Source organism: Cryptotermes secundus, unplaced genomic scaffold (genome assembly GCF_002891405.2).
Source record: "Cryptotermes secundus unplaced genomic scaffold, Csec_1.0 scaffold1406, whole genome shotgun sequence".
Classification (NCBI taxonomy): domain Eukaryota; kingdom Metazoa; phylum Arthropoda; class Insecta; order Blattodea; family Kalotermitidae; genus Cryptotermes; species Cryptotermes secundus.
The window spans coordinates 338,786-362,931 of NW_019721015.1; the positions used below are offsets into that span (position 1 = coordinate 338,786).

Genomic DNA, 24,146 nt, shown 5'->3' on the forward strand with positions numbered 1-24,146 from the left:
CAGCGAGTCTTGCCTTGATGTTGATGGCTGCAAACTGATCAGGGTGGTAGTTGCTGAATGTTGGGGTGTCTGTGGCAATTTCTTAAAATAAGACAACAGTGAAATTTACCAGATCAATTGACTCTTCCTCTCATGAAAGATTTCTCTGTAGCATGTGATGCTGTTCGATAGCAGTGCCCCAAAACAATTACGATAGTAATTTTTTTTAATGCTAGTCGGGTGTACTGCGGCCACTTCTGGCCTGTTGTACCAGCCCCAGATGATAGGTGAGGGTGATTGTGGAGCAATGGGTGGAATGAAGATTGGCAGGGGAAACCGAAGTACTCGGAGGAAACCTGCCCCAGCACCACTTTGTCCACCACTAATCCCACTTGATCAGACCTGGGATTGAACCCGGGCTGCCATGGTGGGAAGCTAGTGACTAACCGCTTGAGCTATGACGTGGCCCATTTTGATAGTAACATCACAGATAACCATAAGAGATATAATAATAAGAATGAAAAGTGAAATATTTGTGAGAATTACCAAAATGTGACACAGACACAGAAAGTTAGCACATGCTGTTGGAAAAATTGTGCCACTAGACTTTCTTGATGCAGGGTTGCCACAGACCTTCAATGCGTAAAAGACACAATATCTGCAAAGTGCCATAAAATGAGGTATGCTGGTATTGGACATTATTTGGGTACCTTGCACTTAGCTTTGTGTTTATGGAGTATAACTGGGAGTAGAGTGTTATGCCATAGGGGGAAAAATCACTATGTACCCACTCATTCAATTTCCCCAAAACAGGCTGTACAGTGTAAAATGTACCATGAAACAGGTTACAAACAGCAGTGCTAGGTGCAAGATGGATGTCTGGTTCATGCCTCTATTTGTATAAAACTTAACAGTTTTACCTTAACCACTCAGCGCGGTTTGACGTGTATGTTTTGTCAAGGGATTTAAATCGTTCGCGGGGGTTCGACGTCTATGTATCGTCCAGCTGCACACCTATGTTATAACGCCCATAATAATTGATGGTTTTGCTGTAGATTGTTAGATTTTTTGCTGGTCTGTTGTCAGAAGAACAATATATATATATATATGAAACATGAGTTTAGCTGCGTTGCGTCATCGTTACCTATGCCTGTCTTGCAGGAAAAGCATGTTCCTTNCTCATTCCTTCATGTATTATCGCTCCAGTTGACTCCATTTTATCGTACTGACCTTGGTGGTTGAGTCAAGGGATGCCCAGAAATTTTGTCCTGAAAGCTAAGCTGCTTTCGTGAACTACATACCAGCCAGTTCTTAGAATAACTTCATGAATTCTGTGGTCACCCCTGTGACATCTGCTGCAGCCAAAATGGATGGAATATGAAACGCATAACACCAACCCCTTGTTATGATAACATAAAGGTTGAATTTGCTGCAGCTGAGCTGGCAAGCTAAAGACGCGTGTCTTCATAATTTCCATACACCAGGCCACCAACAGTTTACTTCAAAACTTTGAGTCCTATCATGGCTGGCCCTTCTACAAGTCGTGTGCTGATGGAGGTCGAACAAGTGACCGTGCTGAACGAAGTATTGGACGACGAAACCCTAAGTAATTATAGTTCCGATGATGACAGTGCATCGGACTATGATTATACACATCTGGTGCCACCTGAAACCATCAGTGCTAGTGAAAGGGACAGTGATCCTGAGGATATCATGGCCCACGATGGACTGGAAGAGGTGTCCAGGAGATTTGTGTGGGAAGATATCGATTCGTTTCACGCTTCGCGAGAATCGTTTTGTGGTGTGTGTGGTCCCCAGTTCGACACTGCCGAACTAGATGTCATCAGTGTTTTTGAAAGCATTTTCGATATTTCCCTTGTGCAGCTGATTGTTGATGAAACGAACAGGTATGCTCAACAGGAAATATCGAAAATCGCCAGACCTCTCACATTTCGCTCTAGGATTCGGAAGTGGGAAGATGTGACAGTGGACGAAATGTACGTGGTTTTGGCACTAATTATGTTGACTGGCATTGATCAGAGGCCTACATTGAGGTCTTATTACTCAAAGAACCGCCTGCTGTTCACTCCGTTTTTTGCAGAGACCTTACCTCTGGAAAGACTTGAGGTCATAATGAGATTTCTGCATTTTTCGGACAACAGCAAGCAAAATGAGTACCAAGGCCCTTCCAAACTTTTCAAAATTTATCCCGTCATTCAGCACCTGAGTAGAAAATTTCAGATTCTCTATCTTCCAGGTCACAACATTGCCATAGATGAATCCTTGACCCTATGGAAAGGTCGTCTGTCTTTCAAGCAGTACTTGCCACTCAAGGCTGCGAAATTTGGTATCAAAACGTTTGAACTCTGCGAGTCTAGTTCTGGTTATGTTTGGTCCTTTCTTGTCTATACTGGACAAGGAATGGAACTAACAAATCAGTATGTGACTGCAGAGACAAACAAAACTACAGCAATTGTAGTAACACTCTTAGAAAATCTTCTGGGTCGCAGACACACAGTGTGGATGGATAATTTTTATAACTCCCCTGTTTTGGCTCGTATCTTGAAGTCTTCTTGAAATTCGTGAAATCATCAAGGAAGATCGATGACGGACCATTGAAGAAATTGTGGAGCTGTCGGGAGTGACTTGGAGCTCAGTTCAGCGAATCTTGACAGAAGACTTGGGAATGAAAAGGGTGGCTGCGAAATTCGTGCCACGACTGCTGACTGCTGAACAAAAACAAGGTCGCGTGGAAGCATGCTGTGCTTTGAAAGAAGACTCCTGAAATGATCAAAACCTTTTTTCAGCGTTCTGCTGATGTTGCTGAGGTGAAGGAAAAAAACGACGGAGGCGCTGTCAAGCATCTGAAAAGATGAATTTAGACAATGTTTTGAAAAATGGAATAAAAGACTAGACAAGTGTATTAGTGTAAGTGGAGAGTACTTTGAAGGGGATTGAAGGTTTGTGCTTAAAATTTGAATAAATAAGTTTAAAAAAAAATGAGTTCGGTTTCTTTTGGGTACCCCCTCATACTTCAGGTAAGATTGCTGAAGTTGGGGCTCCCATTGCTAAACCTTCTATCTATTTGTAGTATTGGTTGTTATGTTGTATGTAATTGTGATTAATAATAAGCTCTAGCAAATTCAGTACTTCTGTATACTCTACTGTTGCTGTTGCATAGTTCTTAATGATGATATCTCTTATTATATTCAGTAGGTCACTTACTGGGATGTTGGTGTACATGTTCTCCATATCAAATGAGCAAAGTTGTATGTGCTCATCTACATCTATATTTGCGAGCTCTTGTATTAAAGAGTTCTTGAATTCGTGACATTAAATGCACTGGGTAGCTCTGGTTTGTTGTGTAATATTTTATTACGTGCCTTTGCCAATTCATATACTGGTCAATCTTTCCAGTTAACTATGGGTCTTATTGGGTTTCCTGTTTTATGTAGTTTCACTATTGCATGTATCATTGGGGCTGTTGGGTTCATAAATTTCCATTTCTCATCTTTATTTATTATATATATTTACTGTTATTTAAGTAGTTACGAACACTTTTTTGCAGTGTGTTTGTAACATTGGGTGTTAATTTTGTGAATTTATTGCCTTTTATGAACTTGTCGATTTCCTTGTTGTAATCCTCCTCCTTTAATATGACTGTTGTATTCCCTTTGTCTGCTTTAGTAATAATAAGGTGGTTCACCTTGATTTTTTGTTTTCAGTTAACATATATTTTGTTGGCTCTCATAGTTTCTGTTCATTTCTCTTTGTATCTCTTATTTGCTTATCAATTTTTGCAAGTTATTGGCTGCTGCTTGTCTGAAGTACTAGGTAAACTGTACCAACTTTGTCACTTGAACAGTATATACTAGTATTAGAAACAGTACGTAATATCTCTCTCTTATCAACAATTTTGAAACCGTTCAGTGAAATAGCTCTATCTTGGAAACTATTTGGAATAGGACACATGTACATATACACTTTTTTTTTTTGCTTACAGTGACTGATACTGTAACCTTCCAGAATATTGGCGTTTCCTCCTGGTACACTCTGTATACTTATTCACTACACAAGCTTCTTCTGGGTATTTTTTCGTGATGGCATAACACTGAAAATTCAGTGATGCCATCTTCAGTTTCCAGTGTTTCTGGAATCCCAGCACTGGGATGTCAGTGATGCCAGCTTCTATGTCCAGTATTTCTGGAATCCCAGTACTGGGACATCAAGTTCACAGCTTGTTTTGGTGTTTCACACAGCACTGCACACAGCTGTGGCCAGGCGGCAAACTTCCCTGACACCACCTATGCCAAATGGGAGTTGAGCGTGAACCCACTATATGAAGTAAAGTCCGTAAGAATCACCCTGTCCAACACCCATTTTGTTCATATCATTAAATCCAATCAAGACCTGGTGTAGCTGACTTACTGCCTGACTGTTAACTCAGTAGCCTACTCATCCTCTGCTTCTCCTGTCCCTGCTGTAACTCGCACACTCCCCTGGCTTGTCCTTGACTCTAACTGCAACAGCTGACTTGTCCTTCTTGTAACATCTCAGCACAGACCGTGTACAAAATGCCACTTTCCATTTTTGCTGTATTCTCTTGTTTCCATGGAAAGATGCTTGTTTGTGGAGCCTTACTTAGCAACAGATATTGTTCCCAAACTGTCCCTGGCCTCACCTATCAGCATCTCACAGCAACAGCTCACCCGAACTGAACCCACGCAGTCCTCTAATTGCAACAGAGGTAGTTACTGTACAACTTGTGGTTTACTGCCAATCAGTTTATGTTGAAGAAAGCAGTCTTCTGGGATTTGGCACCATGTATATGTGGTGTTAACTGACGTTTCGGAGGAACATATTGCCTCCATCTACAGGGTAGAAGGAAAAATATAAGAAATCCTCAAGAGAAGAGACCGTGAGAACCGGTAAAAGCAGACTGCTTTTACTGCTTATTTCACAGTTGTTGCATAGCAGTGGGCCTACATGCCATAGTATTAAGTCATGAATATTTGATTTGCTCTTTGATGACTAAGGTTTGATTCATTTCATCGTAGATTTCATTTTGATGCAGTTTGGTTTGATCTACAGAGAACTGTCAAATTAACACCAACATTGCTCCTACATTTTCATAAAAAGAAAGGATATAATATTTTCAAATATATGAGAGTTCACAAACCCCCTTCCCAAAGTCATTAATGAAGATGGAAACTGCAACATTTGCCCAAAGATTGGATGACTTTTAACATTCAGTGCAGCCTAGTCCCTTAAGCCAAAGGCACACAAAGTAGTTACAGAGTATCAGTTAGCATGCCTTAACCAGAGCCAAAATAACTGAAGGGCCGGGGGTAAGGGAAGATGTGCATTTCTGCCACACATTGTTTCAGGCTGTAACAGGGACAGTGCAAGCAAAAAGATTTGAAGAAGAAGGCAGTGGCTCAGAGCTACCAGAACTGGCCTCTGTGTTTGAGAAACAGTTGGAGACAGGGCAAGGAAAATTTTACTAAACACTTGGCTATCAAAAGATACTTCTCGTTTTCCTGAAAACTGACTTGTCACAAGTTAAGGCATGTTACTCCCCATTTCATTCCGTGCATCTGGGATGTATTATATCACCAGTCACTCTGGAGTAAGTGACCCACGTGATGAATTAAATGAAAGATATAATGCAAATTAATTATAAAATTCTCTTTTGTGGGTAATACTAATACATCTTAATTAAAAAAAATGCACTTTGTAATATTCTAGTTAGCAGTTCTTAATGAATTATATGAATCAAATATAACAACATAATGTAGAACTATTTCTGTATAAATTAAATCTCTCTGTAGATTATAATGTTACAGAAAACCCACAAGTGTATCTTTTTATGTTTTTAAATGTAAAATAGTTTTTATAAAACAGTAATTAGAAAACTAAAATTTTGCTTCAGATGGACTAGTACTTTATCCCAATCCTCTGTAGTGTAATTCAGAGCTTTATACATAGTTAAACATTCTGTATGGATTTTAATATCTAGATCTTTGTAAAAAGAAATAATTTGTTTCGTTATATATATATAATGGAACTGCCATGGCATTAGAGGTACAGGGTGCAAGTAAAGCATGAATGTCACAAAATTTGTTGAATTTATTTGCTTGGATGAAACCAAATGGATCTTCATGTGGCTGAATAAAGGTAGTGATTTTGGACTGTGAACCCACAATTTATAGTTATGGTGTGCCACTGAAACCATGTGTTTAAAAAGTTCTTTATCAAGAACACTGATGTAGTTGATTGTTAAAATATAACTTTTGATACAGAGGTTATGAGTGAACTTGAACTGTTATACAAGGAGAATGTGTTTTATACAAGTTTTCACTATCCAGAAAGATGAAGTACAGTGGTGACGCCTGAAATAGACATTAAAGTTAAAATAGGCATGGATTACTGTTTAGTGTCAGTTTTTTACTGTCTCACATTAAACACTAATGTTCTATAAAATCTATTAAAAGATATTCACTTTAAAAAGTTTTTCACTACATGTTTCCATCAATGTGGTCATCATCAGTTGCTAATATTATTGGATGAGGAAACTACTATCTTCTGTTTCGTTACTTCAGATGTTAATATGTAAGACCCTTCAGTGCACATGTGTGTTTGATGTGGGGCTTGTATTTCTTTCTGTTGTGTGATGTGCTGCATGTCTTGTTTTGAAAACATGAGCATTAGTGTTGCACGTGAGGCCATAAAAACTAGTAGACACTAAGTGAAAAGTCCAGCACAGTGCTACAGTATAATATTATTGGATTAATATACTTCACATTATGACTACAGATAAAATAGGCTTAGATTAATGTACTTCACATTATGAGTACATTCTTTATTGGGCGTGTCTGGAAATGTTTGAGTTTGAGATGAGAATTTTGAAGAACTTGGAGCATTAAAATGAGAATTTGTTCCCAGTAGACAAATTTTTCCACAGTAATCATGATTTGTAACAGTAGCCACTTATTCATAATGTGTGAAAGTACACTGCTTGTCCCTTCTCATGAGACAGTGACATTGCATGCAGAAATAGAGAAGATGCAGAGGGAGACAAGCAGAAGAAATTATTTGAAAGTTATTGAGGTTTTAGACCGAAAAATCATTGTACAAAGTGAAATTTTTTCTTGCTCAAAAGAATTTGAGAGTCATATCTACCTGTTTTTATCACCTAGAAGTCCGTCAATGATTTTTGTGCATGTGTGTGCGCTTGCCTGCATGTGGAAAATCTCAACATGACTGGAGTTCATACAAGTATATATATTGTGAAATATGGGGTCACTCATTGGTTTGGGAGAATGATGAAAAAGTACCACATTCTTTTGTGTGCTGACAGGGTGCAAATGAAATTTTAATAAACTGTATGAAAACATTTCACACCATAAAATGGATTTCCATATTTCCTTTTGAGAAGCATTTGTAATCTTTTTGGACTGCAAGCCCACAATAAAGTTTTGCTTTCAAATTCACCTGTTGCTAGATGTTTCTTATATAGAGTCCTGAAGAACAAAATTGCATTACTCTCTTATCATCAGCATGTTAGCTGGAACCATAGGTGTCACCTCCCCCCAAAAACGGGGTGTACACTTACATTGGCTACTAATAAACATGGGCATCACTCACTCGCTCACTGAGCTGAGCAGTACTTGAGAAGCCACCAATAGTACAGCTACTCAGGAACTTCCCAGCATTTTATGGAACCTGAAGGTTCATTACCGTGTTCACAAGAGCCCTCCACAGGTCCCTATCCTGAGCCAGATCAATCCAATCCATACTTTCCCATCCTATCTCTCTAAGATCCATTTTAATATTGTCCACCCACCTTGGTCTTCCCAGTGGTCTCTTTCCTTCTGGCTTTCCCACCAATATCCTATATGCATTCCTGTGCTCCTCCATTCGTGATGCATGGCCTGCCCATCTCATCCTCCTTACTTGATCATTCTAATTATATTTGGAGAAGAGTAGAAGTTATGAAGCTCCTCATTATGCAGTTTTCACCATCTCTTCGGTCCAAATATTCTCCTCAATGCCCTGTTCTCAAAAACCCTCAGTCTGTGTTCCTCCCTTAATGTCAGAGACCAAGTTTCACACCCATACAGAACCACAGGCAAAATTATAGTTTCATATATTCTAATTGTTATGTTTTTTGGAAAGCAGATGAGAAGACAAAAGGTTCTGGACTGAATGGTAGCAAGCATTACCCTTGTTCAATCTCCTCTTAACTTCCTTGTGAACCAGGTTTTGATTTATTGTCATTGTTCCCAAATATCTGAACTGTGCCATATTTTCAAAGGATCTGTTTCCTATCGTTATCTCATGATTTTACTCTGCATTTTGGTGATTATACAGCAACATATATACTTAGTTTTCTCTGCGTTTACTTCTAGACCAACTTCCTTACTTGCATCAATTTAAGTCTGAGCGTTTTTCTTTATAGTATCTATATTATCATCCAGTAAATTCACATCATTAGCGCAGACCAACAGCTGATGTGTCCCATTTAATTTCAGTCCCATCTGGTTTCCCTGGACATTTTTAATGGCATATTCTAAAGCACAGTTGAAAGCAGTGGTGATAAAGCATCTTGTTTTAGACCATTCTGGACAGGGAAATTATCAGACAAATATTTACTTATGTGGATTTTCATTTCATGCATCCAGTTGTGTCATAATATACAGTTTCTTTATTAAAACTGTCACAACACAACTATATCAAGGTCAGTGCCTAGTTTGGCTCTGCTACATGTTTCGGCTATTACAAGCTATCATCAGGCAAATACATGGCTATCATATATACACCATTGAACTGCAGTACTAATAAAATTGGATACAATAATATTAATTATATTAAAATACTTGGCATAAAAATACAATAAATTAGATTATATAAAACAAAAGTTATAGTATAAAACAAGTATAAAATTTTTCGATTGATGCTTTACATCATCGAGTCAGTCATTGGTTTTTGTGATTTTGTTGTGTTCCCATGGACAAATTTGAGTATTCTGTATTTTGTGTATATACAATAAACTGTTTTGGAGGCTCGTGATGTAGATATAATAATATTAATGTTAATTATTTAGTTGGTGCCTCTTCTTACAAAGTATTATCCGTTCTGTAGGGAATGTATATTTTGCATGAAAGTACATTTCCTACACATCACATTTCACTGTACTGTCCAATATGAAATTATATATAAAATTATTCCTTCTCAGAATTTCATGAACATGAATAATAAGGAAAGTAAATTCTGTCAGTTCTGCAATCTTACAATACAGGATTTTTGCAGCTCTCATACAAAGTGGAGTACCTGTTTCTGCAAAGCGGCCTATGTAGTCTAGGGGTAACGCTCCCACCTCGTAACTCAAAATACGCGGGTTCAAACCTGGTGGAGGTTGTGGAAGTTTTAAGGGCGGAAAATTTCAGGGAACAAGTCCTCCGGGAGGGACTTTAAGCCATGGGTCCCGTGTCGTAGCTTTACAGCACGTAAAAGAACCTCATGTCTCAAGGGGACCTCTGAGCCAAATTCAGGACATTTCCCACCCAACAGTAGTCTCTAACGCCTCTGGTAGACGGGGGAAGCATCGAGATACTGCTGAGCCAGTAGAGGCCGAACTCGCTGGCTGAGTTGGGACTGATGGCACGTGCCAGTACCAGTAGGGTATAGAGACTGGTAGGATATCACAGGGGGACGCACAATGGACCAATATCTGGTCTAAGTGCATGGGGAAACCCACCATCTCCAATAAGAACAACAACCTGTTTCTGCATCTCATGCACCAAATTCAAGAGTTTCTTGTGCCTTGCTCAGAATAGGTAAGATGTATCCATAGCTGTAGAGATTATTGGTAGAACTGCTTTGTTGTTAGTGAGTGTGTTTCTATATCTGGGCCTGATTAGGCAATGGGTTTGAACGTAGGATACAAAGGTGTGAAATGGCTTATACAAGTATCCCCTAACTTTGGTACAATAGGCCAGAAGTGGCCGCAGTACAAGGGACTTAGTTCCACCCCACTAGCTATTAAAATCCCCCAACTTACATGGCAGTTGTGTTCTTGAGAGTGGTATTGGTAAATAAGCACTTTATTATTTCTTTGATATTACTGCCTCTAATTTTCATTCAAGAATGTTTAATTTGGTTAACATTAAAACCATTCACTATGGCAGTTTATGAATTCTATTTTTCTTCTTTTAGGCAAATAACGCAATCACTTTTTAATCTTCACTAAAAAAATCACATAAGTTAGGGGATATCTGTAGTGGTATATGGTTTCTTCGTTACATTAAATATTAAATTAAAATAAATCAGACCATATGTATCAAGAAACAGTTTCTTAGGTTTATATTTCATATTTACAACAGCACAAAATCTGAGGTTCCTTTTACAGTTTGTGATTTTAAAAATGTAGTAACAGTAAATTTATTATGACACTCGTAAGAATTAGCAAAAATTAAATACCTAAATTATAGTTTCATTTCTAATTCTGTATCTACTTAACAGAGCTGATGCACTACACAGTGCTAGATTTCACCAATAACGCCACCGAACAAAACTGCGGACACTTCTTAGATGATACTGGTCATGATGACATCCATAATCATTTCTTTGCCTAGAAATAAAAACAAACCATGCAAGAAAAAATGGGGCAGGCATGTGCAATGGGCAAGACATATATATTAACCTGTAAATACTCCATAAGTTCTGTCACTAACGCACAAATAATAATGGAATAGGTATTTAACGGAGCACTGGTTTGAAGACGACAACAGGCAAAGTTCTGCCTTCTGAAATGTAACCCCATATAGTCCACTGAAAGTCAACAGATGTTTTGGAGATAAATGTCACTTCAATCTGCATTGGTGAAAAGTAAGCCAAGCAAGAAACCAGTATAAAATGGGCTGCAAGAAAATTATATGGCTTGCAGACATGTGGGATTGCTTGCTGCCTGCTTCATGCTGGTTTCTTGCTTGGTTTACTATTTGACCCTGAAGACTGAGGCGATATGTCCTTCTGAAATGTTGGTTGACTTTCAACTGACTACACGGCAGTACATCTTAGAAGGCTGCTCTTCATACCACAGCTCCAAAATCTCAAACCCTAGAGTAAAACCAAGCATTTCTGAATAAAAAGACTTGACAATGAAGGATTAATATTTATTATCTGGACTTAAAGCTCCCATTACCAAAAAGCTGGCAGATGCATTTAAACTCGGTAATAATTGCATTTATATTGTAAATAAGGCAACATTTAGCCTGATGATCCAATGCATGTGCTGGCACAATTCTACGACATATGGACAGTAAGGGTTAAGAGGGCGAAAATTCTCTTTCTTGAAAATATTCCAGATGTAGCTGATGTAACTGCTTCAGCTGAGTGCCTTGCTCTGGTAAATGTTTCTCCCTTTCAGTCCTCTTTATTGATGCATTATATTTATTGTCTACTATTTTACCTTGCTGGGTTTCGATGTACCATCTTGTATGATACTATTCAAATCACGTTCACAGTTTGTATATGCACTTCCTATTCCAAAACCTGCTCCAAGAACTACAGGCCAACTTCTTCCTAAAACACATTTAAAAAATTAATCACTTCTATTTACAGGGTACTAATTCACAGTAACCTAATCTGCTGAGTCTGTGATTTTTTAACAAATATACAACTGTATTGCAAGATAAACAAAATTATTTGTTTTGACTGTCAGTACAACTAACTCTGCCACAGGGTTGGTTACAGTACTGTGTGTGTGTATATATATATAGACACACACACCATACCATTAATTTAACTGAACACTTAAGTCTTCTGGGTTGTTATAATGGGTAGTTCAGACACAGTCCAACATTTCAAAGGAAAAAGCTCAGCTGGCTGCCCACTTCTGTGAGCTCTTGCTTCGTTTACCTTTCTGCCCTGAACATGGAGGTAATATGTTCCTCTCTGTGAACAACATGATGTCACAACCCAGAAGACTAGTCTTCACAGTCATAGCTGTTCTGAGAAGTCACGCTCTCTGTGAACAATATGATGTTACAACCTAGAAGACTAGCCTTCAGTCATTGCTGTTCTGAGAAGTCACGCTCTCTGTGAACAACATTTCATTTTTATTTGGCATTCATATTTGCTACAACAGTAACACTCGAACAAATCACATCATTAAATACATCATTCTTGAAATCTTTTTGCCCAAATGCCTAAAGGATTAGAATTTGTCAACAATATATAATCATGCTTTACATGGTTAACCTATAATTCAAATATAACACACACTATCAAACCAGATAAATAATCAAATTAGATACAATATGTAAATCAAAATGCAAGCCAATCTTATGAGTTCATCAAGAGTATTTTAAGAGTATTACAATAAATCAAGAGCCCTACATATGACCATGTCAATCATCGAACACATTAAGATACTGCAAGCAACCATTTGTTATCTATTTCCATTGCTGAATAGAGGTTTTGCTATGCTTACTACTGTCCCTCTAAGAGGAACTCGTACAATGTATAGAATGGATGATCTAGTAAAAAACTTTTAGCTCATGTTTAAAGTCACGTAACATGATGTTACAACCCAGCAGACCAGTCTTCACAGTCACTGCTGTTCTGAGAAGTCACTCTCTGTGAACATCATGATGTTACAACCTAGAAGACTAGTCTTCACAGTCATTGCTGTTCTGAGAAGTCACATTCTCTGTGAACAACATGATGTTACAACCCAGAAGACTAGTCTTCACAGTCACTGTTGTTCTGAGAAGTTACACTCTCTGTGAACAACATGATGTTACAACCCAGAAGACTAGTCTTCACAGTCACTGTTGTTCTGAGAAGTTACACTCTCTGTGAACAACATGATGTTACAACCCAGAAGACTAGTCTTCACAGTCATTGCTGTGAGAACCTGAAATCCTCCATATTAATTTGTCTGTTCTGAATATACAAACTAAACATCCCTCCTCCAACTCCATACTGATGGATTAGGCTCTCTGGCCTGTTCCCACTCAGAATTAATTCTAAATTTATGACTCTCATAAACAGTCGGTAGGTCTCACTGGAAAGAGTATCAGCCTGTTGCAAGGGCACTACCTAAACAGGAGAACATCAACATATAACGCAAAAACTGAACATTTAAAATACCACATTATTTCTTTCAAGTTATGAGCAGGGTCTGAAGTACCCAGTATATGTCAGTTATACTGACAGCAAGCAAAGTTAAATTCTTTAGTTCTGAAAAGTATCATAGGAACAACCCATCTGATACCATGACCACTTGTAGCCATTTCTGAATTTTGGATTACTTTACAAATTACTAACTCAAACAACTGAACCAACATAACTAAGCTCTCTAACCTGTCACTAAGTTCAGGTTTTAATTAGAACTGATCACTGTATTGCATAGTTGGACAACATTATCTAACTGCTAACAAATCTTGAGAAATTAAAATTGAGGCAGAAGATTGTGCTGAACACACACTCAATATTGAGACACATTAAGCCAGGACACACGAAATTAAAGTATTAGGTTAAGGCCCAGTTGAAATGTTGTATACTTACTTTTAAAGAATAACACTGTTAGAACAGTACCAACAAGTAAGCCTCCTCCTAAAACACAGAAAAGAAGTGTACACTGTTACCATTCCAATAGGGCACACACTGATTTTTTATACAAAGAAAGTTAATTCAGGGAACAAAAAGATCTTCATTCAGCAATTCAATGCAGGATATAAAATAATGGAACATGTCTGCGATAATATTCCAAAGCATACGTAACTCAGAAGGATATAATAAAAATATTATAAATAAGTGTTCAAACAGTTATGCTACATGTAAGATTTGAGGCTTTCACGGCGGTGACTATGAAGAAAGCAGTCTTCTGGGATTTGGCACCGTGTATATGTGGTGTTAACCGACGTTTCGGAGGAACGTATCGCCCCCATCTTCAGGGTAGAAGAAAAAGTATAAGAAATCTGCAAGCGACAACACCGTGAGAAACGGTAAAGCAGACTGTGGAAATATTCCTATTATACTTTTTCTTCTACCCTGAAGATGGGGGCGATACGTTCCTCCGAAACGTCGGTTAACACCACATATACACGGTGCCAAATCCCAGAAGACTGCTTTCTTCATCGTTATGCTACATGATAGGCTATCCAACCTATGTCATCTTTACTGCTAGTCTTTTTGGGCACAAGGTGATTAATCTTCTTGCATTAGTAATTCTGAACCAAAACCAGCTATTTACTTTCCGTTTTACGTTTGGAAGCGATGTCTCTGATATGCCTAATTTCTCGATATACCAGTTATGAGCTCCCTTGTGTTCGGGGCTGAAATAAGAATTAACTGGTAAATGTAACTTTAAGAATGACATCTGAAGAACGTAAATATGCTCCAAATATGGTGTATTCGGATGGAAATATAATATGTTTAGAATGTCCAATTATACATTTCTTCTGCTCCGATCACATGAAACACGAAGGATAAACTGTCCTATATGGAAGTAACTATAACCCACTTTTCTTTACTAACCATACTCGGTTGATTCAAATGAACCAAACTAAATAAAGTTACCCGTTTTCAAGACCACGTCTGTTAAGCATCTGTCCCATTTTCTTCCTAGCTCATCCTCTGCGAACGTCGCTGAGACTGCCATTTTGAAAACATTAGATAACGTCAAAGAGGACATTGTCACGTGCTGGCCGTGGTTGATAATTTGTAGCGTTTGTAGCATTGTTAACTTTGATGTGATCCGTTGGTATGTGTGGTGCTCTTTGTGGGGGGAAAGGTTGGTAGGAAAGTGAGCGAAAGTGAGTGTGTAAATTATTTGTGCGTATTGAGAATGGACGGTTTAAATCACGAAGAAGTACGTATTCAGTTATGATGATTAAATTGCTCCTACGACGCATTTGAAATCAAAGCCCCGAAGCAAGAATTGTGTGTTACATGCACAATATGATGCTGTGGTGGTAGGAGATTCTCCCCCCAACTCCCTCAACCTATCATAGCCGTATGTTAATGAAGGGTCTGGTAATGTCGTGAGTCGTCGTGAGTTTAGGTTCTGGAGGTAAGGTCCTTAGCATGTGTGAATCCCAAGACATCAGGGTCTGGTTGATAGTAACAATGTGAGTTGGGTAAGACGGTCTTTTCCAGTTTTTCCATTGATTTTCTCAATGTTGGTCACAAACACGCATTTGAGCAAATCCTAGTTGATTTCTTATGGTTTCAAATCCCAAGTTCACTACCATAATTCATTTTTCCTGGTGTGATGTTATGTGGGCATAATTTGTATCTGTGATGTTTTTTGGGAAGGCATCCATCCTGTTCTTATTCTGTGTAAGTACATCATGGAAACCTCTCATCTGCTCCCTGAAAGACCATTGGAAGCCCCCCTAGCAGGACTATAGGTCTGGGCACACTACCCATATCAGGGCACAAATTCTGCCCCATTTGGGCATTCATCAGCTTTAAGACTTCACCGTGCAGTCCTGCCTTCTCTCTGCTACCTCTGTTCCTTCATGCTCCACTGTATGCTTAGGACCCAGGTACATGCCTTCTGTACTCCTCAGTTGTCTGTCCACTGCAACCTTACCACTTCTCCACTGTCCTTTCCTACACCAGGACAAGCTGCCCTTTAAGGGCCATGCTGCTTGTCTTGTTATTGCCTTTTATTGGTTTGCTCAATTGGCTCATTTGTGTGTGAAACCCAGTGGGTACTGGTGGTTCATTTCCATCTTCCATTTCCCTCATGTATTCTAAGTAATCGGAATTTTACAGACTGGTTGCTCTGCTTGCTGCCTACTTTCACACATGTTTCTTGCTTGGCTTATTCTTTGACCCTGAAGTTGGAGGCCATGTGTTCCTCCAAAATATCAGTTTACTTTCAATGGACTACGTAGCGCTATATCCCAGAAGATAGAGCTCTTCATAACCACCGCTGTGAGAACCTCAGATCCTACATAGCGCTATATCCCAGAAGATAGAGCTTCTTCATAACCACAGCTGTGAGGACCTCAGATCCTACATAGCGCTATGTCCCAGAAGATAGAGCTCTTCATAACCACAGCTGTGAGAACCTCAGATCCTACATAGCGCTATATCCCAGAAGATAGAGCTCCTCATAACCACAGCTGTGAGAACCTCAGATCCTACTTTTCTTTTAGCCATCTGTTTTATCATATGTCGGCACTATATAACAAATATAGTAACTTCATCTTTGCTTTTATATAATGTAACAAATCCTGCTTAATCCTACATGGATGGAGCTACCAATTATTGTGGTAGCAGTTGATTCTTTTATCTAACAGAAGCAGATCACTAACTAAGAAACAGGCTGTATTTGAAGTATAATTTGGTAGATGCAATAAACTTGTAAAATGTATTTCTTTCATACAGAAGTTGCGTCTCACTGTTCATAGTGAAGTTCGGAAAATGTGTCGAGAGGTGGGTGGTCAAATCAAAATGGAGCTGGATAAAGATGCTGTCAGTGTCATTGCTGAACTTGTATGGAGGAAGATGTGTGTGATCAGCCAGGACTTGGAACATTTTGCAAAGTGAGTAAATGTGCCTTTAGAAACAAGGTGATATGGGAAAGCAGCAGTACCAGATTTCCTTATAAAGCATTGTTCTTTGTGATTAAATTAGGGGAAAATATAAATTAATGATTATTTAAGTAAGTGATCTATTTATGTGCATAATCTACAGCACTACACCTACAAATCACCTACAAATGGAATGGTAAATATAAACTTAATGTGGCCAATATGTTGTTCTGTGTTCTTGAAAAATAGTACCCTCAACAGAAGGTACATACTTTTTAAACTCTTTTATGAGATAGTTCTGCAGTTTGTTATCAAGCCTGAAAGCCAGTTAGCAGTATGGTACTGCATCTCACTCACATTCAGGAGGTAGCCATTTCAAATTCTGGGATGGGACATATAATTTAGGATAAGTTTCTTAATGTGGGTTTCCTCTGCCCCTTCAGGTTAATGTTTAAAATAGGCCACTTCCATTGTCTCTTGTAGTTTCCGCTAGGGAGAGGCATCTCATGACAGAGGTCCCAATTTCATTTGACACTGCATAATCTCAGTAACTGAATGCACATGTGTTGCTTACGTTGTACAGTATGTTCAGAGGAACGTAAGTAAATAAAAATAGGAAATAATGAAACAGTATATCATCTGATTTCTTGAAAATTTATAATATGAGTATGGTGCATGGAATTTCTGGTCAACTAAAATGAAGTGTTAGGAGTATAGAGATCTGACAGTGTTCTACCAAGCTTGGCAATGAGCAAAAATTTACAGTGGCTGCATTCACCTTTGAATAAATGTTTTTGTATGGGTGCTACAAGCTATATGAGCTTCAGCCATTGGACATGTAGAACAGTATTTGGTTACCGACTTTGTACAAATTTGAATGAATCAAATCACATTTCTTCAGATGTTTTTCTCATTATTCATGCAAGCAAAAAGTGGTTGCATTTTAGAATTGTTGACTTGTACACCGTTTTTAGTCAGTATCATCTAGATCTTGGAAGAGGAATTTTGGTGACTAGTGGGTCATGTCACCAGCTTAATTAAGCTTTATGGGCCACACATCATTATCATTATAATAATTAACTTATTTATTTATTTCATCTCTATAGATCATTGTTACATGATATAGGACAAGTCAGTTACTGTTAATTGGCTGATTACAATAAGAGAATAAAGTTACAATACTTAAAATTGTTTACAGTAGTTAAGATTTCATATAGTGTGAGGTGGAATCCATATTAGGTCCGCTCGGCACATCGGCTTCCATATGTCCTATTGTACCTGTACTGGAGATAATGCTTATGGAGAATTTGATGGAATGAGGATTGGCAGGGGAAACTGAAGTACTTGGGGAAAACCTGGTCCAGCACCACTTTGTCCATCACAAATCCCACTTGACTAGACCGCAGCGGTGGGAAGCCGGCGACTGACCGCTTAAGCTATGGTGCGGCCTTTGAGATAATATTGGTCAATGTGGTGATAGCACTGGTATAACGTTTCACTGTAGACTCTACACTGCAACATCTCATTACATGTGTTCTCCCTTCCTGGTGCAGCTTCTTGGTATCTGCAATCTCTCCAGAGTAGCCCATTCAGGTACATCTCCGACTGTGTTATCTTGGTTGCTGGAAGAAAGAAAGGAAAACTGCGCAGTAGGGATTCCCAAAACCAATTATTCATGAATTATGTGATTATAATTGATTAGTGTTTGTCTCACACGAGAGAAACTCATCCACTTTATAAAAACAATGATCGAGTAGGTAAGTTTTCAAAGCGTTTTTTAACTTATATAGTACCGGTATTTGTTTAATATATCGTGGCAGATGATTTAGCAGTCGTAGTCCTACATTGTTGAAGTTGTTCTTGCATAGACTTGTATTACATGGGATGATGTGCAAGTCTTCTTTTTCCTGGTGTTGTATGTGTGTAATCCTAAGTTGGTTGTGAAATCATTCAAATTGAATTTTAGGTATATTAGAGTTTCGTATATGTACAAAGCTGGTAGAGGTAATATATGTAATGATTTCAAAATTTGTTTACAACTAGTCGTTTTTGGGACCTGGGTCATCGCTCTTATAGCTCTCTTCTGTAATTTAAAGATCAATTTTGCATTTACCGAGTTGCCCCAAAATATCAGTCCGTATGATAACAAAGATTGGAAATGAGCATAATATAACGTACGGACAGTCTCTAGTCCAGTTACTCTTTTAACTACCCTTAGGCCAAGACATACCTTACATAAGTTGTTCACTAGCTTTTGCGTATGCATAGTCCATCTTAGACGCTTATCTAGCCAGACTCCCAGAAATTTTGAGTGATCTGTGTAGTTGATAACAGTGTCATAAATCTTTATTGGAGGGCATTCAAGTTGTAGTTTTTGAGGATGATGGAAGGCTATTGCTATAGTTTTCTCTTTATTAATAGTTAATCAATTCCTCTCAAACTACTCTGTGATTTATTGTTTCATTTGTTTTCCTTTGAATTTCATTAGTGTAATTTCCTGCTATTAAAATGCTAGTATCATCGGCAAAGAACGTAGGTTTCCCATGTTCTGTGCTGGCCTCCAGGTCATTTATGTATAACAGAAACAACACTGGTCCCAGAACGGAACCTTGTGGGACGCCATAGCTGATGGGTCTCTTTCGGGATAGGTAATTAATGTTACGATTAGTTTTTTGCATCTGTATGTAATTTCTACCGCTTGTTCTCTGTTTTCTAAGTATGTCTGGAACCACCTTAGTGTCGTATTCCCATCCTTTCCATCTTAGTTAGCAATATATCATGATCTACTAGGTCGAACGCTTTTGATAAATCCAAAAATATCCCTATACTCATTTCTTTTTCATCTAGTGCTTTGTAAACCCTTTTTGTAAATTCTGTGATTGCTGTATCTGGGAAATAACCAGATGAAAATGGCAGATTTCATTCATTCATTCATTTATTTATAATTTATAATGTATGGTAGAGCATTTACTAGTTGAGGATGACATTTTTTAATAATGAACTCTGGAATATCGTCAATGCCTTTTGATTTTTTGTTACTCAGTCTTTTAATTATGTTTACCACCTCCCTTTCAGTGGTTGGGGTTAAGAACATGCTATTAATGTTGTATTTTATTGTGTTGATCCTGTCTTCATTGTTTTGTGCTGTATTCGAGCATCCTGTTGCAATAGTTGCATTTATTGATATAAAACTATAAATGTTCATTTCAAGTCTTCAGTTTCTGTATGAAGAAATATATATGATTTAAATAGGTTTAAGAACATGGATTATTAATTGAATGATAAATTAAGAAGAAAATAATTTAATCAAGATCATTATTACAAATGCATTGTTAGTATTAAATTAGATATAAGCATGTTATCTTGTCCATCAGATTTTAATTAATAAACAGTCACTAAGCCTGACATGTCTCGCCCATGAGTGGCCATCTTCAGGGGTGTCCAGTTGTAAAAAGAAACTTTGTTTCCATACATAAGCCAATTTTAATGCCAGTGGTATTTTATGTATAGATCTATTGTAAATAATTAATTTAAATTTGTGTAAAGTTTCATTTTACAATTGGGCATCCCTGAAGATAGATATGTGGGATGTTGATACTCACAGGGACAACCACGTAAACGGTGGAGACTCCCTTCATAGTGGGCTAGCTGGGGATAGTGATGCCAGTGATGTTGTCGACCTTTAAAGGGCTGGTCGTCCAGCTGCGTCTTCTTTGTAGCAGCCCAATGATTGTGGGCTGGCAAGAGGTTGAGGGAAGCTTTCGCAGTAGCAGGCGTACTGTGCTAGTCGCAGTGGGTTGGCTGGCCAGTGAATCTCCTGTCGCTGCTGGCTGTTCTGAGTGCTGGTGGAGTAGACTTGCTGCAGTGCTGTCCTCTTGATGAGCGTAGAGCTGTGTATCGTGTCGTAAGTGTAGCTGTGACTGACACTACTGTGTCAGAGGCCCACATTTTTTTACTTTTGGTGATGGAGCTGCGGTTATGAGCGCTACTTGGGTAGCACTTGTGTGGGTGTCCAGAGAGCCAGGTTGCAACTGTGATGTATAAATATCGTTTGCTCCTGCTACACTGTGGGAGTTGTCTGTAGACTGTGGAAGGTTCCCACAGATATATATGACTGAAACATATTTGGCTTCATAAGTAATTATAAATTAAAATGTGAATGCACTAGATGGTTCTGTTATGCTTAATTTAATATGGAAGTAATTACAAATAGAATTATGTAAGCCAATTACAAGTACTTACTGCATATATCATGAACCATTCAAAGACTTGCTGAAAATGTAATGCTGTAGTTCGGAGAGACCATAACATTTCTGGGGAGCATATTGCTTCCATCTTTAGGGGCAGAGGGTAAGGCAGGCAAGCAAGCTGGAGAAGAGGAAGGCATCATTTTCCTCTGGAACGTTGACAACAATCTACCTTGAGAACCTCATATTTCACATTTGTTTAACTTTTTTTTTTTTTATTTCAGACATGCCAAGCGTTCAACAATTAATGCAGAGGATGTAAAACTTCTTGCAAGACGAAATCCTTCTCTGGTAATTTATGGCTACCTAGGTATTAATGCTTGACCCATGTAACTTTAAAACTTTACCACCATGTCTGTCACATTAATGCTGCCACCCTTAGAAGTTTAACTGTAGTAACAATACCAAAAGCCTAACCTTGTGGCCTTGCTAGAGGTAAATTCTAAGTTTAGACTTTGGGTCTTGTTTTGCAATTAAGCTTGCAAGGTTGGCAGCACTAATGTGGTCATCATGGTGATAAATTTTAAAATTACATGATCACATGTTAATCTTTGAGTACTGATTTATAATTTAATATTGAACAATCGTATAGTTTGTAGTATATCTGCTGTAATATTCTGAACATCATTCCCTTTTCTGAGAGTCGTACTAAATTTATTCCTTTTTGTGCATAGCGGGCAATAGTGTGTCGTATGGCTGATGATGCAGTAAAGAAAAAGCGTCAGAACAAAGAAAAAGCCACAGAAGATTTATCGTAAGCTGAATAAAGTTTGAGGACAGTATCGTCTTGTTGAGGTTAGTCACCCGTGAATGTCAGTAGGCTATCTTACGTCATTCATGTCTGAAAGCCCTCCATCTTGTGACAAGAATGTTTATTTTTGTGCATTCTTTATGAAGTGAATTTGTAATGAAAAGTTTCTGTTCATTCCAGACTGCATATTTCCATGAAATTTTGTATGTAATGTGTACATTAAAATTGTCATGCAAAATTCATTCTATCCACTTTGGACCATGATGGCCTATATTTTACTTCTTGGTAAAATAGTTTTAATTTTAAAATAACATAAATGGCTGAGGTTTGAGAGCTTTTAACATTTATTTGTGTCAGTTTTTGGTATGATGATGTATTTGCCCTTTCCCATACTTTTTATTTCCAACCTTACATCTGGTCAGCTACAGTTTAGTTTGTGCAGAAATTTATAAGGGATAGAGAATTTCTTTGGCATTTTTTAACATTGAAAATGTTACTATGCAAGGGTGCAAGTGGATGAAGCTGAAAGTGACACTGAGCATAACACTTGTGCAACCTCTTATGTAACCACTGATAACTCATGACCTGTGGTGTATATTATGTTAAAAGCTATATGTAAATGAAAGAATAAAGACTGGGCTATCCAAAAATGATGTTTATTTTATTCCCAAAATGAAATTGTACATTGTTTAAACAATTACCCAAAACGTAATAATTTTCCTAATTTTACAGACTTTCAACAGCCTGCCACGGCTAAACCATAAGACATATTGTGAGTGAAATATGTTAATAAATGCGAGCTTCTCAAAAATGCAGTCTGTTTTAGTCCACCACTTACGGTTTAGGAGTTATAACCATTTGTTTGTAACAAATATGGCTAATTCAATTCCACTGCTTAGTGGATGACACAATTCTATAGACAAGCTGCCAGTGTATGATATCACGCACTAATAAGATGTCTGCTGGTAATATTCATGCTGCATATATGAGAGAATACAGGAAAAGGAAGCGCTTAGAAGAAGAAAATTGTAATCACATACCCAAGTGAACAAAGTTACATGCCGAACGACAGCGTGAATATAGAGAAACACATAAAAACTTATCTACTGAATACATGCGTGATTACAGGCTGAAAAGCCCATCTTGCTGGCGACTGCAATTTTACAGTACTCTTTAATTATTCTTGTATAAAAGTAAAGCTTTAACTTTTAGCTATGCTTAAAATAAGTATATATTAATTCTGTTTTAACATAAAAAATTTTAGCATATACGATGGGGTACCCAAAAGAAACCGAACTAATTTTTTTGTGGGCACAGCTTTTGTAGTACCGCATTTTGCAGCTATGAGCGCACAGAGCTAACATTCCTGAGTCCATAAGCCGACTACCGTTGCTTCAGAAGGTAAGGACTAGTTTCGGCAGAGTTTATAGTGACAACTGTTTTGTGTGATCGTCATTTTTGCAATGGCTGATTTTCGTGAACAGCGTGCGGCAGTGAAATTCTGCTTTTTGTTCGGGAAAAGTGGAACAGAAACTCTTGAAATGTTAAAAACGGCATACAAGGACAATGCTATGGGGAAAACTCAAGTGTTTGAGTGGTTTTCCCGTTTCAAAAATGGTGAAATGTCAATTGATGACAAACCTCGTTCTGGTCGTCCTTCCACGGCCCGAACACATGAAAATGTTGAAAAAATTCGTGAAATCATCAAGGAAGATCGACGACGGACCATTGAAGAAATTGTGGAGCTGTTGGGAGTGACTTGGAGCTCAGCGGCCAGATTTGTGGCAGTTGGGTGACTGGTTTTTCCATCATTACAATGCCCCTGCTCACACAGCCCTGTCTGTATGACAATTCTTGACCAAAAATGGTATGACCCCTGTTCCTCACCCTCCATACTCACCTGACCTTTCCCCGTGCGACTTTTTTTTGTTTCCTCGAATGAAAAGAGACATGAAAGGAAAAAACGATGGAGGCGCTGTCAAGCATCTCAAAAGATGAATTTAGACAAATGTTTTGAAAAATGGAATAAAAGACTAGACAAGTGTATTAGTGTAAGTGGAGAGTACTTTGAAGGGGATTGAAGGTTTGTGCTTAAAATTTGAATAAATAAGTTAAAAAAAATAAGTTCGGTTTCTTATGGGTACCCCCTCGTATAGTAAGATGACCTTGTTTTTTGTAATGGAAGGTAGTCATAAATTTGGTTGTACCTAGTATATTTTAATTATTCCAAGAGTGTGCTTTTAATTGTAATTGAATGCTATGTTATGTGATATATGATGACGTTCAATCGATTGGGCAGGAGGCCAATTAGACTGGAAAAGTTGTATATGTATGTAACTTGTTCGAGAGTTACAATTTGTAACTGTGATGAATGTTAAATAGAATTATTATTATTATTAAGATGTGCAGTACACAATTGTATCTAATTTTATTACTTATCTGGTTTGATAATGTGTGTTATATTTTAATTACAGGTTAACCACATCAAGAGTGATTATTTATTATTTATTTATTGACAAGTTCTAATCATTTGGGCAAAAGGATTTCAAGAATGATGTATTTAACGATGTGACTTGTTCAAGTGTTACTGTTGTAGCAATTATGAATGCCAAA

General features: G+C 37.9%; 3 protein-coding genes across 5 annotated transcripts; 2 read left to right on the forward strand and 1 right to left on the reverse strand.

Moving 5' to 3' along the window:
- The first annotated feature begins 1,500 nt into the window (after positions 1-1,500).
- Positions 1,501-2,556, forward strand: LOC111875287 (piggyBac transposable element-derived protein 4). The gene has a single exon (XM_023871397.1). The coding sequence runs from the start codon at positions 1,501-1,503 to the stop codon at positions 2,554-2,556; it is 1,056 nt and encodes a 351-aa protein (XP_023727165.1).
- Positions 2,557-10,317: 7,761 nt separating this feature from the next.
- On the reverse strand, positions 10,318-14,675 carry LOC111875300 (MICOS complex subunit Mic10-like). The gene is made up of 4 exons (XM_023871429.1): positions 14,569-14,675; positions 13,555-13,602; positions 11,453-11,565; positions 10,318-10,612 (listed from the first exon to the last, which is right to left on the reverse strand). The coding sequence occupies exons 1-4, from the start codon at positions 14,648-14,650 to the stop codon at positions 10,601-10,603; spliced, it is 255 nt and encodes an 84-aa protein (XP_023727197.1). The 5' UTR covers positions 14,651-14,675; the 3' UTR covers positions 10,318-10,600.
- Positions 14,676-14,739: 64 nt separating this feature from the next.
- LOC111875301 (centromere protein S-like) lies at positions 14,740-22,962 on the forward strand. 3 transcript variants are annotated; one of them, XM_023871430.2, is made up of 4 exons: positions 14,740-14,860; positions 16,390-16,547; positions 21,007-21,073; positions 21,457-22,962. In XM_023871430.2, the coding sequence occupies exons 1-4, from the start codon at positions 14,837-14,839 to the stop codon at positions 21,538-21,540; spliced, it is 333 nt and encodes a 110-aa protein (XP_023727198.1). In that variant the 5' UTR covers positions 14,740-14,836; the 3' UTR covers positions 21,541-22,962. The 3 variants fall into 3 exon arrangements, with proteins under 3 accessions (XP_023727198.1, XP_023727200.1, XP_023727199.1); XM_023871432.2 differs by having other exon boundaries at positions 14,758-14,860; positions 16,413-16,547; XM_023871431.2 differs by lacking the exon at positions 14,740-14,860 and adding an exon at positions 14,930-15,061.
- Positions 22,963-24,146: the final 1,184 nt, after the last annotated feature.